At 40.9% G+C, this 14103-nt stretch overlaps 1 protein-coding gene and 1 long non-coding RNA gene across 18 annotated transcripts in view; one reads left to right on the plus strand and one right to left on the minus strand.

Moving 5' to 3' along the window:
- TRRAP (transformation/transcription domain associated protein) overlaps positions 1-14103 on the plus strand; it is a 115551-nt gene that overhangs the window by 15057 nt on the left and 86391 nt on the right. For 14 of the 17 annotated variants that reach the window (XM_072837005.1, XM_072837003.1, XM_072837012.1 and 11 more), the window contains 10 exons: positions 860-937; positions 1145-1233; positions 2099-2195; positions 4377-4515; positions 7571-7649; positions 9337-9571; positions 10281-10641; positions 10730-10827; positions 11253-11447; positions 12267-12458. In XM_072837005.1, the coding sequence (XP_072693106.1) occupies positions 860-937; positions 1145-1233; positions 2099-2195; positions 4377-4515; positions 7571-7649; positions 9337-9571; positions 10281-10641; positions 10730-10827; positions 11253-11447; positions 12267-12458 (1563 nt within the window). The remainder of the gene's footprint in view (positions 1-859; positions 938-1144; positions 1234-2098; positions 2196-4376; positions 4516-7570; positions 7650-9336; positions 9572-10280; positions 10642-10729; positions 10828-11252; positions 11448-12266; positions 12459-14103) is intronic. The other 3 variants (XM_072837008.1, XM_072837015.1, XM_072837018.1) reach the window with 1 other exon arrangement.
- Positions 6781-13686, minus strand: LOC140638912 (uncharacterized). The gene is made up of 3 exons (XR_012035867.1): positions 13547-13686; positions 7580-7658; positions 6781-6910 (listed from the first exon to the last, which is right to left on the minus strand). It is a non-coding gene; the product is annotated as an uncharacterized lncRNA (long non-coding RNA).

The raw sequence follows: 14103 nt of genomic DNA on the forward strand, positions 1-14103 counted from the left end.
CAGGTAACCTGTACTGAGCAATTACGAGGCCTGTTTTCAGGATTGAGTTAAGAATATCATCTATATTTGTTTTATAATTTTGCAGAATGTTTTGATTTGTGCTAGGGTAAACAAGAAACTGCATTTTGAAGCTTTCATTCCTTTTCTCTTCTGGAACCAGAAACTCATTTTCAGTTTCAGTCATTCTTTTCTTTTTTGTCTGCCCCTGCCCATTGTCCTGACATTTTCTGAGTCTGACATTTTGCTTACCTGCGCTGGGAGTTCTTATGTCAACATTAAAACTATTAAATTTTTTAAAATATCATAAACATTCTGTGTTTAGAAGTATATTTGAAACTAGGTAAATTTGTACTTTCTGATGTTGTTCTTTTGAATCAATTAATAGATACTAATTTAAAATTTCTTCAAGTGGGGATCCCTGGCTTGGCACCTGCCTTTGGCCCGGGGGGTGATCCTGGAGTCCCGGGATCGAGTCCCATGTCGGGCTCCCTGCATGGAGCCTGCTTCTCCCTCTGCCTGTGTCTCTGCCTCTCTCTCTCTGTGTCTCTCATGAATAAATAAATAAAATCTAAATAAATAAATAAAAATAAAATTTCTTCAAGTGATTTGAATGTCTAAGTTTTGACAAATTTTTCTGATGTTTTTACAACATCAGAAAATAGACAAACCAAAGGAAATAGACAAACCTTTATATTAAATGATAGTTCTTTGTGCTTTGTTTTCAAAATAGTTTGGCTCTTTCACCACAGGTATTTACAAAGATGTGGCAGTTCTTTCCATTTTGCTGGGGTGAGGCTAGTAGCAGGCTCTTTTAAGTGCCATAGTGATAACCGTGGTCCTGCTTGCTTCTCTCTTACAGCATTCCATCATTCCAAGAGGATCTCTTTCTCTAAAAGTGTTGGCAGAATTGCCCATTATTGTTGTTCTAATGTATCAGGTATGCACATTGCTTATTAGTTTCTTGGGTTTGGGGATTCTTATTTTATGACAAAGTTCATATCTAATTTTCTGTGGCAAATGGAAGATGCGTGTGATGTACACATGCTGACTAATGTAATGAATCTTAGGGGTTTTTTGGTATGCCAAATTATTTTGCTGTAGCCTAGTGTAAGAGCATGAAAATCTGCTGTGTTTGCTTTTTTAGCTCTACAAACTGAACATCCACAATGTTGTGGCTGAGTTTGTGCCCTTGATCATGAATACCATTGCAATTCAGGTGTCTGCACAAGCCAGGTGAGATTTCTGTGGACAGCAACATGGCTGACTGCCACGGTTCTTTAATTCCAAATAAAAATATACTTGCTGTCATCTTTTGTAAGACATGGAAATTCTGGGTGATAACATTTTGGTCAGATGATACGCATTTTTGACTTTTTGAGCTTACATTTGAATAATGATGTGAATAGTTTTAGTTTCTTATTTTGAAAAGATGAGCTAATATTTTGGGTTTTTGTGTCTTGTGAATTTAGAACTATCATTAGGTGTTACTGTGCTCACTCCCAGCTGTGGGATAGACAAGCCTTGCCACCTTCAAGCCCAGTTCTTGCTGTGCCTTTCAGCATGACTGCTAAAATGTTCTCTACCCCTTGTTCCCCCTCACCAATCATTCAACGTGTGAACTGTACATATTTATCTTTGGAAGCCCCAGTGAGGCTTCTTCTCAAACTTACGAGCATCCTCTTGAGGCCTTTGTCACTCACTCTCTTGACTGCTGCCCATCTGGCTTTGGGTCATTGGAGGGGGGATCTGAGGGTGAATCAGCCGTAACAATCCCTGGTGGCCCTAACTGGGGTCTTTCATGGAGCAGACAGTCCCTGATAGAGTCTGCTGGCCGAGTGGGTCAGCCTGGCATTGGCTCTGGGATGCACATTGCAGCTGCTCTGGAATGGTTTCGAGAGCCGCTTGCTTTATGCCTTTAAACCCTTTGCATTATTTGGAACTGCACACAAATGTAGAATGTTTACAGTTGGTGCTGTGTTATGATCTGTGTAGAAATCATGCTTTTAGGACTTAGTCATTATTATAGGCTTTGATTAAATCTAACACCACCTAAAGAGTTAAGAGCTAATACTGTAAATTCTATTCACTTCTCATTTAGGCAACACAAGCTTTACAACAAGGAGTTGTATGCTGACTTTATTGCTGCTCAGATTAAAACATTGTCATTTTTAGCTTATATTATCCGAATTTATCAGGTAAGTTCATTAACTTTTAAGTCAAGTGTACTGAGATATAATTTACATGCAATAAAATACACCTTTTGCAGATACACAGTTCTGCAAATTGACAGATGCATACAGTTAGTAAACCCCACCCCCACCCCCCAAACGTAGAATCTTTCAAAGTTCCTTTTACACGTTCATAGTCCATTTTCTCCCCAGTCCCTGGCAAACACTGACTTGCTTTGTGGCACCTAGTTTTGCGTTTTCCAGATGTCAAAAAAATGACTTGGGTAATGTATATAACCTTTTGAGTATCACTTTCACTTAGCAGTAGCACTGAAATTTATTCTTGTTATTTTATTTTTATTGGGGTTAGTTGTCTTGGTCTGTCTAGGCTTCCTAACAAAATGGCATAGACTAGATGGCTCAAACAACAAAAATTTATTTGCTCACAGTTCTGGAAGTTGGGAGGGCCAATATCAAGGTCCCTTCAGGGTTCAGGTTCTGGCAAGGACTCTCCTGTGTTGCTAGTAGCCGCCTTCTTTCTGTGTCCTCACATGGGGACGGGTGAGTGGGGACGGGTGAGAGATGGCTGGTTCTCTTCTGAGGCCACAGTCCCATCGGATTAGGGCCCTGTACTTAAGACCTCATTTGACCTTAATTATCTCTGGTTTCTCGGTGCAGTCACAGTAGGGCTGAGGACCTCAACATGAATTTGAGGGGGCAGCATCATCTGAAGCTGCAGTACTGACCTGTATGGGTGTGCTATGCTAGGTGTAGCCACTCTCACCAGTTGCTGAGCATCTGAGTTGTTTCTAATTTTTTTAAAGCAGCTTTATCAGGATATAATTTACATATAAAATTCACTCTTTAAAAAAATAAAATAAAATTCACTCTTTTAAAAGTATTCAGTAAGTGGGTTTTAGTTTATTTACAGCCTTGTACCACTATCCCCACCATCCCATTTTAGTACTGTTTCTTCACCCTGAAAAGTCTTCTTGGCAAAAAAAAAAAAAAAAAAAAGTCTTCCTGGCCCTGGTTGGCAGTGCCATTCAGTTTCCTATGGCCCTCAGCTCCTGGCAACCAGCGATGTCCCTTCTGTCTTGGATCCGCTGATTGCGTTTCTGGCCATTGTTAATGAGTCCATCATAAATGGACATGGGCACACAGATACTTGTGTGGGCATGTATGTTGCATTGACTTCTGTGTCAGTGCAATTTTTGAGGAGAGATTGGAACTTTAAAAAAATGGCATAATTCATAAGCCGGTGATAGAGTTTGCAGTGTTCTTCGATAGGCTGGAGGGTGATTTCAGTTCTGTTTTTCCCACTCGTAGTTGTAGTCTGTCTTTATTTCAATCCTGAGAAGAACTTGGAGGAAAGAAATGACCTTATTTCCCATTAGTCATAGAATGTTTTTGTGTAAACTTTTGGTGTAGTTGTGGTTCTCAAGTGTGGGATAAACCTAGTCCTGACCCATTGTATAACAGTGGAATTATATTGCAGTTGTTTTTTTAAGGAAAAAACTTTGTTATTTTCAGGAAAGTAAAAATGAAAACATGTTTGCCAAATTGTTGAGAATAAAAACTATCTTGGAAAGCATTCATAGCTCTTTTTGTCCTTTTTTAAGGGCATTTGTCTAGATAATGATAATTTGCACTGAGAATACGGAACATTTGATTTTGAAAATCTGAATTAGGTACTCTTGGGTATTTTAGCCAGCTTGAGCTACCTTGGTGAATTGCATTGTTACTACTCCTCAGAAGGAAAATGATGAGAGCTTGTTCTTGAGGGAAAGGGGTCTCTGGTGTCATTCACAACATATGTTAACGGGATGACAGAGTAGATTATGTTCTTTTTTTTTTGTAGATTATGTCCTATGAAATTTTCAATATTCCCCCTCCTTCCCACCAATAAGGAAGTGATTCGTATTCATTGTTAAAAGCTGGGAAAACAGAAAAATACAAAGAAGTCATCCATAATCCCATCGTGTAAAAGAAACTACTAAACACCGCTGTACGTCCTTCCACGGTGGCAGCAAGCACCCAAACTATTAAAACTTTCCAGATGCTGCTTGTTTATGAGGGTGATTACTTCATGAGGGTCCTTTGAGCCACACTTAGTCTTACTGAACTTTTTTGAGTTTATAAAATTGGGGTTTTTCTTACCCATCCCATCTGTGTCAATATTACTTTATTTCCATCCTCGTTTTGCAGGAGTTGGTGACCAAGTACTCTCAGCAGATGGTGAAAGGAATGTTACAGTTACTTTCTAATTGCCCTGCAGAGACTGCACACCTCAGAAAGGAGCTTTTGATTGCTGCAAAGCATATCCTCACCACGGAGCTAAGAAACCGTACGTCCACTTTATCTTGGAATGCTTGCATGGGCCTGTCTGCCTGTGGTACTGTAGGCATCCCCTTGTTGGTCTGAGTCTTTAGTTTGCTTGGGTGTTTTAGGCTCCATGTGTCCTTTTCTTTACCGCTCTCTCAGATTTACGCTTCCTCCTCCTTTCTCTGCCTTGTTGCCTCCGCACTCTCGGTCTGCCTCTCTACTTTGCTTGCCACCAGCATTCTCCCCATGTCTTCCCAACAGTCTCGTGATTAATGTGATCATTTTCTTAGCATAATGGCGCGTCCTCAGCATCTCCTGGTACTTCTCTGCCTTTTGGCTACATACCTTTTGAAACTGCAAGTAGCTGTTTACTCATTAACTCACAGCTAACAGTCTTTAAAAGGTGAGAAGAAAACAGAATTTTCTTTCTCCACACTGTGAAAATGGTAAATTGGTCCTGTTTTTTATGCACAAAATTACTTGCTTTTTGCTAATCTGATAATTATACTTTTTCTATCAATTATTGATATATAATTTTAAAATACTTTTCTATTTTCTATGTCCAAATCATTACATCAAAGTTATATCCTAATTGTTTTGGGTTTATTATTATTATTTTTTTTTCATCCTGTTTTGAGATGGTAATCTTTCGCCAGTAATGATTGAATATTCAGTGTTTTATTTGCCTGGCTTGTAAATTGGAGCATCTGTAAAACTGGCTTTCTTATGTAGTTTTTAAACATGAAGCGTACGGTTTGAGTAGTAACACATGAATTAATACAATAAAGCTCAGGTGTTTTATGCTGTTAAAATACAAGTTATAGTGATATTAAGTATGGATATAGCTGAGTAGAATATAGACTTTTTTAAAAACTTTTTTTAATGTAATCTATAGAGTACCGAAAAGAAATGTATGATTTTGCAAAAAACTACAGAACAAATGTGTGTGCACGTCCTCCATGTTGAGAAATTCAGTGTCACCATCCCGCAAAGCCTCCCATGTGCCTCCACGGCCAAGGGCCATCGCAGTTTGTACAGTCATGGCTCCCTTGGCCATATGTGGCTCTTCTGCATGTTCACCACTGAACAATATTATAATAAAATAATTTTAAATGGAACAGTTTATAATCTATTCACTGTGGTTCTCAGATTAACCATTAGCATTCCTGCCATTTGAGTAATGAGACTCTGGAAGGTGTGCTTGGGGAGCTATGTAGCAAGAGGTTTCTACTTGTTGAAATGCTGACAGATAAAAAACCCTTTCCCATGCTTATCAGGGAATCGTGTTCCATCGCCTGCAGCCCAGCCCTGGTGAGGGCTTTGTTTCAGCCTTTGGGCTCTTCCACAAAGATCGTTGTGTTTCTAAGATGCTGCTCTCAGGGTTTGATTGCATCAGGCTTGTTGAATTCAGCTTTCAGAGCCCCTCTCCCCCCTTTCAAGTCTCTCTACTGATTGATTTTATTTATTTATTTTTTTAACAAAATACTTCACGATACTTTGCTTTGAAAACTATAGTAGTTCTTGGACTTTGGTGGGTAACATCACATCTCAAAAAGGGTTTCATTTAAAGAAATACTTAAGGAATTATTTCAGATGTTAGTGTTATTGTACATTATTATATTGTTTGAAAATACAAAAAAAATGTATTTATATAGCTAAAATTTACACGTCCACTCACATTTTCAGTTAGCCCTGCTTTTTTGGCATCCAAAATGATACCAAGAGGTAACTTATTTGCACAAATTCTGAAGAGCAGTAGTTTGAGAAAACCTAGCTGTTCAACAATGTTACCCATTTTTCTGGAGACTCTGATTCTGGGTCATGGAGGGAATCTGGGAACTAGCGTCATACAACTCAGTTTCTTACCACTTCCTCCTTGCACATGTTGCTTGTCCCTAGCCAACCCACCAGCCACCAGTGGTTGGTGCCTGAGTCCTTTGCATTTTTCCTTCTGTGCCTCCTTCCTCTTGGCCACCTCACTGAGGACATATCAGGCACATTCCCTTCTCTAACTTTAGAGGGATTGCTGGCTGCTTTTTCATTTGGCACTTGTCCCTGTGCTGCTTTGCTTTGGGAGTTAACTGGAGATGTGCATTGTGTCTCTCCAGTGTATACACTTCTATTATAGCTTTGACCCTTAGTAGCTGTTAGCTGGTGGAGAGTGTACTTTATTTTATTTGATTTACTGACGCTGGCAACAATGCCAGGCTTATTCCAGAATCTAAACATCCTTTGGATGTTTGTGGCCAGGGCTCCCTAGGGGAGTATGGAAGAGAGGCCTAAAAAATGTAGGTTGCTGCCTTATCTGTACATCCTCAGAAATGTGATTTGTCTTCGAGTGAAGACCAGCTGTTTCTACCCTGGTGAAGTCTACAGGCCTCCAGGGGAGTAGGGAAGAGGTTTGGTCATGATGCCATCTGCAGGATTAGAGAGAGAGAACTCGTGTTGAGTTTATAGTCTGCCTCACCCAATGTGTAGGGACCCCTAACCTGGGCTCCATGTGTAAGAGAACCCTGGAGAATTTTTAGACTTTTGTAAGTTATATGGAGAAATACCCTTATTTCCATAATAAGTAATCGTAAAATGTTTAAGAAAGGTGAGTTCAGGCCAGTAGATAAAGAGACATTTAGCAGACGCAGCTCCTCCTCTCCAGATAGGTGTGGGTGGATGGTGGCAGCTTTTTTTTCATATATATTTAAGATTTGTTTTATTTTTAAGTAATCTCTACGCCCATCGTGGAGCTCAAACTCCCAACCCCACAACCATGAGTCACATGCTCTTCCGACTGAGCCAGACAGGTGCCCTTCTGGTGGCAGCTTTTAAGAATGATGGGATGGACCTCCATGAAGTACTAGGGGCAGATTCTCTGCCAGGGAACAGGAAGCTGATTTTTTCTTATTCTGTGATACAGAGTGTGTGTGGCCCAGCAAAGCCAGTGTCTTGGACTGAAATACAGCACATGTATATTTCTCCTACCCACACTTTTCCAAATCTAGACTGTAGATTGGCTACTGTTAAGTAGTTCACGGTGTCATTGGTGTCATTGGTGACATATGCGATGAACATTTGTGTTCTAGAGTTCATACCTTGCATGGACAAGCTGTTTGATGAATCCATACTAATTGGATCAGGATATACTGCTCGAGAGACTCTCAGGTATGATATCTGTTGATAAAACACAGGAGGGTCAGTGAACCCTGGCACTTTATGTTATGAATGTTGCAGCATACATAGGCTTTACTCTCCCTTTAGGTTTAGAATTGCAGGAAATTTGGAAATGCCTTAGGTTGCTTTTTGTGCCTTAGCTTATGGGGAAAAATTCATAGGTGTTTTGATTTAAATTGTAGGTAAAATTGTATCTAATTTGTATTGGTTTTTCTGTTGTTGTTTTTTTCTTTTTATATAACAAATGTATCTCTTTATTATGGACCCAACAAGAAGCAAGAAGGAAAGAAAACCTTTTGGTTCTACACAGAGAGTTCAAGTAAAGTGGATAATATTTTGATGTGTTTCCTTCTAGCTTTATTTTCTTACGTATTTCATAAAATGTAGTTGTGGCCATGTTTATTGTTTCTTTTTTTAAAATTTTTTTTTTTAAACTTTTATTTATTTATGATAGGCACACAGTGAGAGAGAGAGAGAGGCAGAGACACAGGCAGAGGGAGAAGCAGGCTCCATGCACCGGGAGCCTGACGTGGGATTCGATCCCGTATATCCAGGACCGCGCCCTGGGCCAAAGGCAGGCGCCAAACCTCTGTGCCACCCAGGGATCCCATGTTTATTGTTTCTAAAGGGGAAAGTTAATATTACCTTTTACAATGTAAAATGAATCAATATCAGTAATTTTTTGGTTCTAATATGGGAAGTGTGGTAGGTCTTTTGAAAAATATGCAGAACAGTTTGAGGATAGTGTAGACTAGTTTTCCATATAAAATAGTTACAAATGTGAAGACACTTTTTTTTATAGCTTGCAGTTGAACTTGTCTGCAGTTGGACATAGATCATGTCACTCCTGCTTGAGATCTTCCAGTGGCTCTCTGTTGCCCTTGGAAAAGACCACCAGCCTCACCGCTTGCGTGGAATTTGGCTCTACTTTCCCAGACCTGCTGCAGCCACGCTGGCATCTGTGGCATGTTGGCCGTTCCTACTCAGGGCCTTTGTCCAGTTTCCTCCATCTGGAGATGTCTCTGGCTGTCTGCCCTATGGCCCTTTTATCCTTAAGGTCTCAGCATCAGTGTGACCTTTTCAAAGGGGCTTTGCCTGCCCTCTAAGAGCAGTTCCCCCTCTGGTCTTTGTCATGGTGCGTTTTCACATCTCCCATAGCACGTACTGTACCACTTGTTCCAATGTTTCTCCTCCTATACATGAGCTTCCTGAGGGCTTCCTATTCACTTTGGTCACGGGCACACTGGTTTTTAGCTCATGGCTGGCACATGGTATCCAGATGTTTAGTCCGTGAAAGTGCTCAGTAGCCCAAATGTTCTTTTTCTATCTCCGTAAAATGGGCACAATGTCTAAGGTGTTAATTGGCACACAGTGGTTTATATTTGAGTAACAAAACCCGTTTTGTGTGTGATTGAGCTGGTGATTATTTCTGCTTGTGTACTGTATGTGCAATCGTCACCATGACGTGCAAGAACTTTGGAGGTAAACATTTAGGCACTGAGACTAGGCTTGAGCATTGTGGTCATGTAGCTGGGAAAACTGGAACTATAGTAAGCGTGCCCCAAATGTCCCACCCCGATCATGAATTGCTGGGGCACATAGCAGGAGAAACAGTGGCCTGCGGACGTGGCCCCATGGGAATGTTGACACGCACACTAGCAGAGGTCTCTGCCCACAGGCCCCTCGCCTACAGCACATTGGCCGATCTCGTGCACCATGTCCGTCAGCACCTGCCCCTGAGTGACCTCTCCCTCGCCGTCCAGCTCTTTGCCAAGAACATCGATGATGAGTCTCTGCCTAGCAGCATCCAGACCATGTCCTGCAAGCTGCTGCTGAACCTGGTGGACTGTATCCGCTCCAAGAGTGAGCAGGAGAGTGGCAATGGGAGAGATGTCCTAATGCGGATGCTGGAGGTACCGGTTCTCCTGGGAGGTGTCAACAACCTGCTCTCTTTAATCCCACCCACTGCTAAACTTGTACAAGTGCTTTGCTAATAAGTTTATGCTACTGTCAGATTGTTAGGCTGGATCCCTGGTGTCAGACCACCTGGGGTCAAATCCCTGCTCCCCATTAACTAGCCAATGCCCTGAGGCAAGATGCTTAACTTCTCTGTGCCAGCCTACTCATCTAACCAAGGGGTAATCACAGTGTCTGTCTCCTGGGATTGTTGTGAGAGATAGGACATAATTGGTGAAAGCTCTTACACCATGGTTCCTAGCAAGTACTTACATGGAGTATTTCTGGGACACTATAGCCAAGGGCTGGGTTCGCTGTGAACACCTCTGGAGAGGCACCCAGTTGGGGTGTGGGTACTGGAGTAGAGTGTAATTGCCAAGGCTAGTGGGTGATAGTCTGGGTTTTGGAGTAGCGTGGGCCATGCCCAGGCATATCTGACAAGTACCCCAGCTTTGCTGAGCCAGAGTCTTCATGGCAACAGTGGAAGTAGTGATGCCACTGTAGTTACCATCAGGGAAGATGGCACACTCTCTTCCTTCATGTGAAGCAGAGCGACCTCAGCAAGTGGTTTCAGATTCAGAGAGTTCCTTTTTCTGTCTTCTGAAAGGGTTGTTGGCCTATCAAAGGGAATGATTTTTGTCTTTCTCGCCACTTTCTCTTTGTTAGGTCTTTGTTCTCAAATTCCACACCATCGCCCGGTACCAGCTCTCTGCGATTTTTAAGAAGTGCAAGCCCCAGTCAGAACTTGGAGCCATGGAGGCAGCCCTGCCTGGGGTGCCCACTGCCCCTGCAGCCCCGGGCCCTGCCCCCTCCCCTGCGCCTGTTCCTGCCCCCGCCCCACCCCCGCCCCCCACTCCTGCCACTCCCGTGACCCCAGCCCCTGTGCCTCCATTTGAAAAGCAAGGAGAAAAGGATAAGGAGGACAAGCAGACATTCCAGGTCACAGATTGTCGAAGTTTGGTAAAAACCTTGGTCTGCGGTGTCAAGACAATCACGTGGGGTATAACATCATGTAAAGCACCTGGTGGTAATTGCACTCTTGAATTATTTAGACATTCTGTTTTTCACAGAGTGGGTTTTATTCACAGTAACTGATTATTCTTTCTCTCTTCCAGAAGCTCAGTTCATTCCCAACAAGCAGTTACAGCCCAAAGAAACTCAGATTTACATAAAACTTGTGAAATATGCAATGCAGGCTTTAGATATTTATCAGGTAAGCAAGTGTCCTTGAACCAGGCTCCCAAGTGTAGAAGAGATGCTAGTGATGGAAGGGGTCTTGAGAGTCTCATCTGTCATTGTTTTGGATGGTCGACAGTATTTGTTCTGTAGCGTAGCATTGCGTTAAAAGTGAAGAGTTTTACTTGTGTCAGTATGTGCATTCTGTGGGAGGTGGTGATTAGTGTAAGTGGACTGCAGTAGATTTAAGTTTACTAAATTTATTCCTGTTTGGAACCCTTAGCAAAGTTCTTTTATTTTGATTATTTTCCAAAATCAAGCTGAGAATAGCGAGGTAAAAGATTGGATGGGGCATTTATTATCTAATTTGAAATGTTCTGTTTTAATATGTAGCTTATCTACTTATGGAATATGTGCAGAGATGCCTAGTTTTAATGTCCGTGGGTTTTTTTCCCGTGCTAGGTCCAGATAGCAGGAAATGGACAAACATACATTCGAGTAGCAAACTGCCAAACTGTCAGAATGAAGGAAGAGAAGGAGGTGTTGGAACACTTTGCTGGTGTGTTCACAATGATGAATCCCCTAACATTTAAAGAGATCTTTCAAACGACGGTCCCTTATATGGTGGAAAGAATCTCAAAAAATTATGCTCTTCAGGTATAAAACTCCTTTTTCCTATCTTTTCAATAGTAAATTTAAAGTTATTTATATGTTGAATACTTGGTGTTCCATTTATTTTGAGAGTTTTCTAAATAATATGGCTAAGGATATGCTTGTAGAACAAAACATTTAGTTTTTGAGAGCATGTGTGTGCTTGTGTGAGTGGGGTTGGGGTGTGGGGGAGGTTCAGAGGCGGAAAGAATCTCAAGCAGACTCCCTGATAAGCACAGAGCCCAATGCAGGGCTCCATCTCAGGGCCCTAAGATCTTGCTCTGAGCTGAAATCAAGAATTGGGCAGTTAACTGACTAGAGAAATATTAGGGTACAATACTAACATTTTTTTCGGGATGCCTAAGTGGCTCAGTTGGTGAAGCATCTGCCTTTGGCTCAGGTCATGATCCCAGGGTCCTGGGTTCAAGCCCTGAGTTGGGCTCCCTGGTCAGGGAGAGTCTGCTTCTCCCTCTCCCCCGTCTCATGCTCAGTCTCTTTCAGATCTCAAAAAAAAAAATCTTAATTTTTTTTCAAAGTATCAATATGTTTTGGATCAGTTTCATTAGTAGGAATTAAATGTACATTAGAGGTAGGCTCTTGGCATTTGATGGTGAGGATAAAATAAGGAACCTAAGTCTTTGAAGTAAACTGCTCCACTCAGTGCTCAGAAGATTTATTAGTTTTTTTTTCCTTTGGGTGGATAATTAATTTCTTGGATTATATGATACAGGTTTGATTTTGTATTTTTGGAAAATTCATTAGTTTGTGCTAAAGCTGCTTTGAGGAAGGGATTATTTTTGTCACCTGTATGTCTTGTTTTGACAGATTGTTGCCAATTCCTTCTTGGCGAACCCTACTACCTCAGCTCTGTTTGCTACGATTCTGGTGGAGTACCTCCTGGACCGCCTGCCGGAAATGGGCTCCCACGTGGAGCTCTCCAACCTGTACCTCAAGCTGTTCAAGTTGGTCTTTGGCTCTGTCTCCCTCTTTGCAGCTGAAAATGAACAAATGCTGAAGGTAAAACTCATTTAGATCCAAGTGTACTTTGGGAGTTCTTTTGTTTTGTTTTTTTTTTTAAAGATTATTTATTTATTTATTCATGAGAGACACAGATAGAGAGAAGCGGAGAAACAGGCTCCATGCAGGGGAGCCCAATGTGGGACTTCATCCCAGATCCTGGGATCATGCCCTGGGCTGAAGGCAGATGCTCAACCACTGAGGCATCCAGGGGTCCCTTATTGTTGTTTTTTAATTCCTGTTTTCACTTTTGCACAGACTGGAGTTGCTTATTTTGTATTTGTAAAGTGTTCTTTGAATTATTTTTTTTTTTAATTTTATTTATTTGTTCATGAGACTACATAGAGAGGAGAGAGAGAGAGAGAGAGAGGCAGAGACACAGGCAGAGGGAGAAGCAGGCTGCATGCAGGGAGCCCGACGTGGGACTCAATCCCAGGTCTCCAGGATCACACCCTGGGCTGAAGGTGGCGCTAAACCGCTGAGCCACCCAAGCTTCCCTCTTTGAATTAAAAAATACTTGCAACCAATAAGGACCAAATGTAGAAAATATCTTATATATTTCTAAGCAGAGCTTCATTTATTTACCCATGACTTAAAGCGAAAACTTCAGATGCCTATGGTCGGCAGTGGGTCGCCATTAGTATTGCCAATACTGATTTTTTTTTTAAATTCAAATTTATTTCTCTGGATTACACAAGTAAAATAGCACATCAATCCTATTTTAAAAATTGAGTGATAGAAAGGAACAAAGAGGGAAAAAATGTCTTCCCTGACTTCTCCTATCCAAAGAAATAGCTGGCTTTTTGACAGTTCTGATTAAGTCAACAATTCTGCACTTTAACTCTGTTTCTTCTCTGTTCTTATTTTCTGTGGCAATACAAGAACATCTTGTTTCGGGACCATTTGTTTATTTTCCCCCTTTTTATAAAAAATTTTAACCAATTTGTATTCCTTATTAAGACTGTCTTGGAGCAATGTGTCTCCTGACATCTTTTTTTTTTTTTTCCTGACATCTTTATGGATGACTAATTGCAGTATAATCTGATCTCATCAGTTATTTGATTTTAGCAAATGGCTAAAAAACTTACCCCTGGTTCCATCTCCCACTGAAAAAGCAGCAGATGGTAGAACAAAAAAACCTAATAAAAATGTACTTCCACCGAAGGCAGAGTATTTTAATTCCTGCAGAAAGTTGAATGTTATCACCAGTTGTCTCTGAGGAATGATATCTTCCCATAGGGGAATTCTGAAAATATAAACAAGATCCTTTTTTTTTTCCTGGAGTAGTAAATGTACAGATGGCGACAAAGAGTACCAGTGATCTCTGCTTTTATGTGACTATTTCCTTAGGGTTTTTTTCAATTCTATAGTAATTACTTACCAACAACCTTGATGTTACTTTCCTGTTACTATGAAAGAAAAATACTTGACTTTTTCTAAGGTAAAAAATATTTGATTGTGATGTGTCCACGTGATTTATCATCTTCAAAAAAATATAATTTTTGCTAACGTTAGATACAGAACAACAACAAAAAATACAGAACAAACCTTAATGGAAGGATGTTGGAATATCGTTCAAGAAAAACATTCAAAGAACAAATTTCGTTAAGACTTCTTGTCAAAATAATATATGTAATCGATTTAG

The sequence above is a fragment of the Canis lupus genome, chromosome 8 (assembly GCF_048164855.1).
Source record: "Canis lupus baileyi chromosome 8, mCanLup2.hap1, whole genome shotgun sequence".
Classification (NCBI taxonomy): Eukaryota; Metazoa; Chordata; class Mammalia; order Carnivora; family Canidae; genus Canis; species Canis lupus.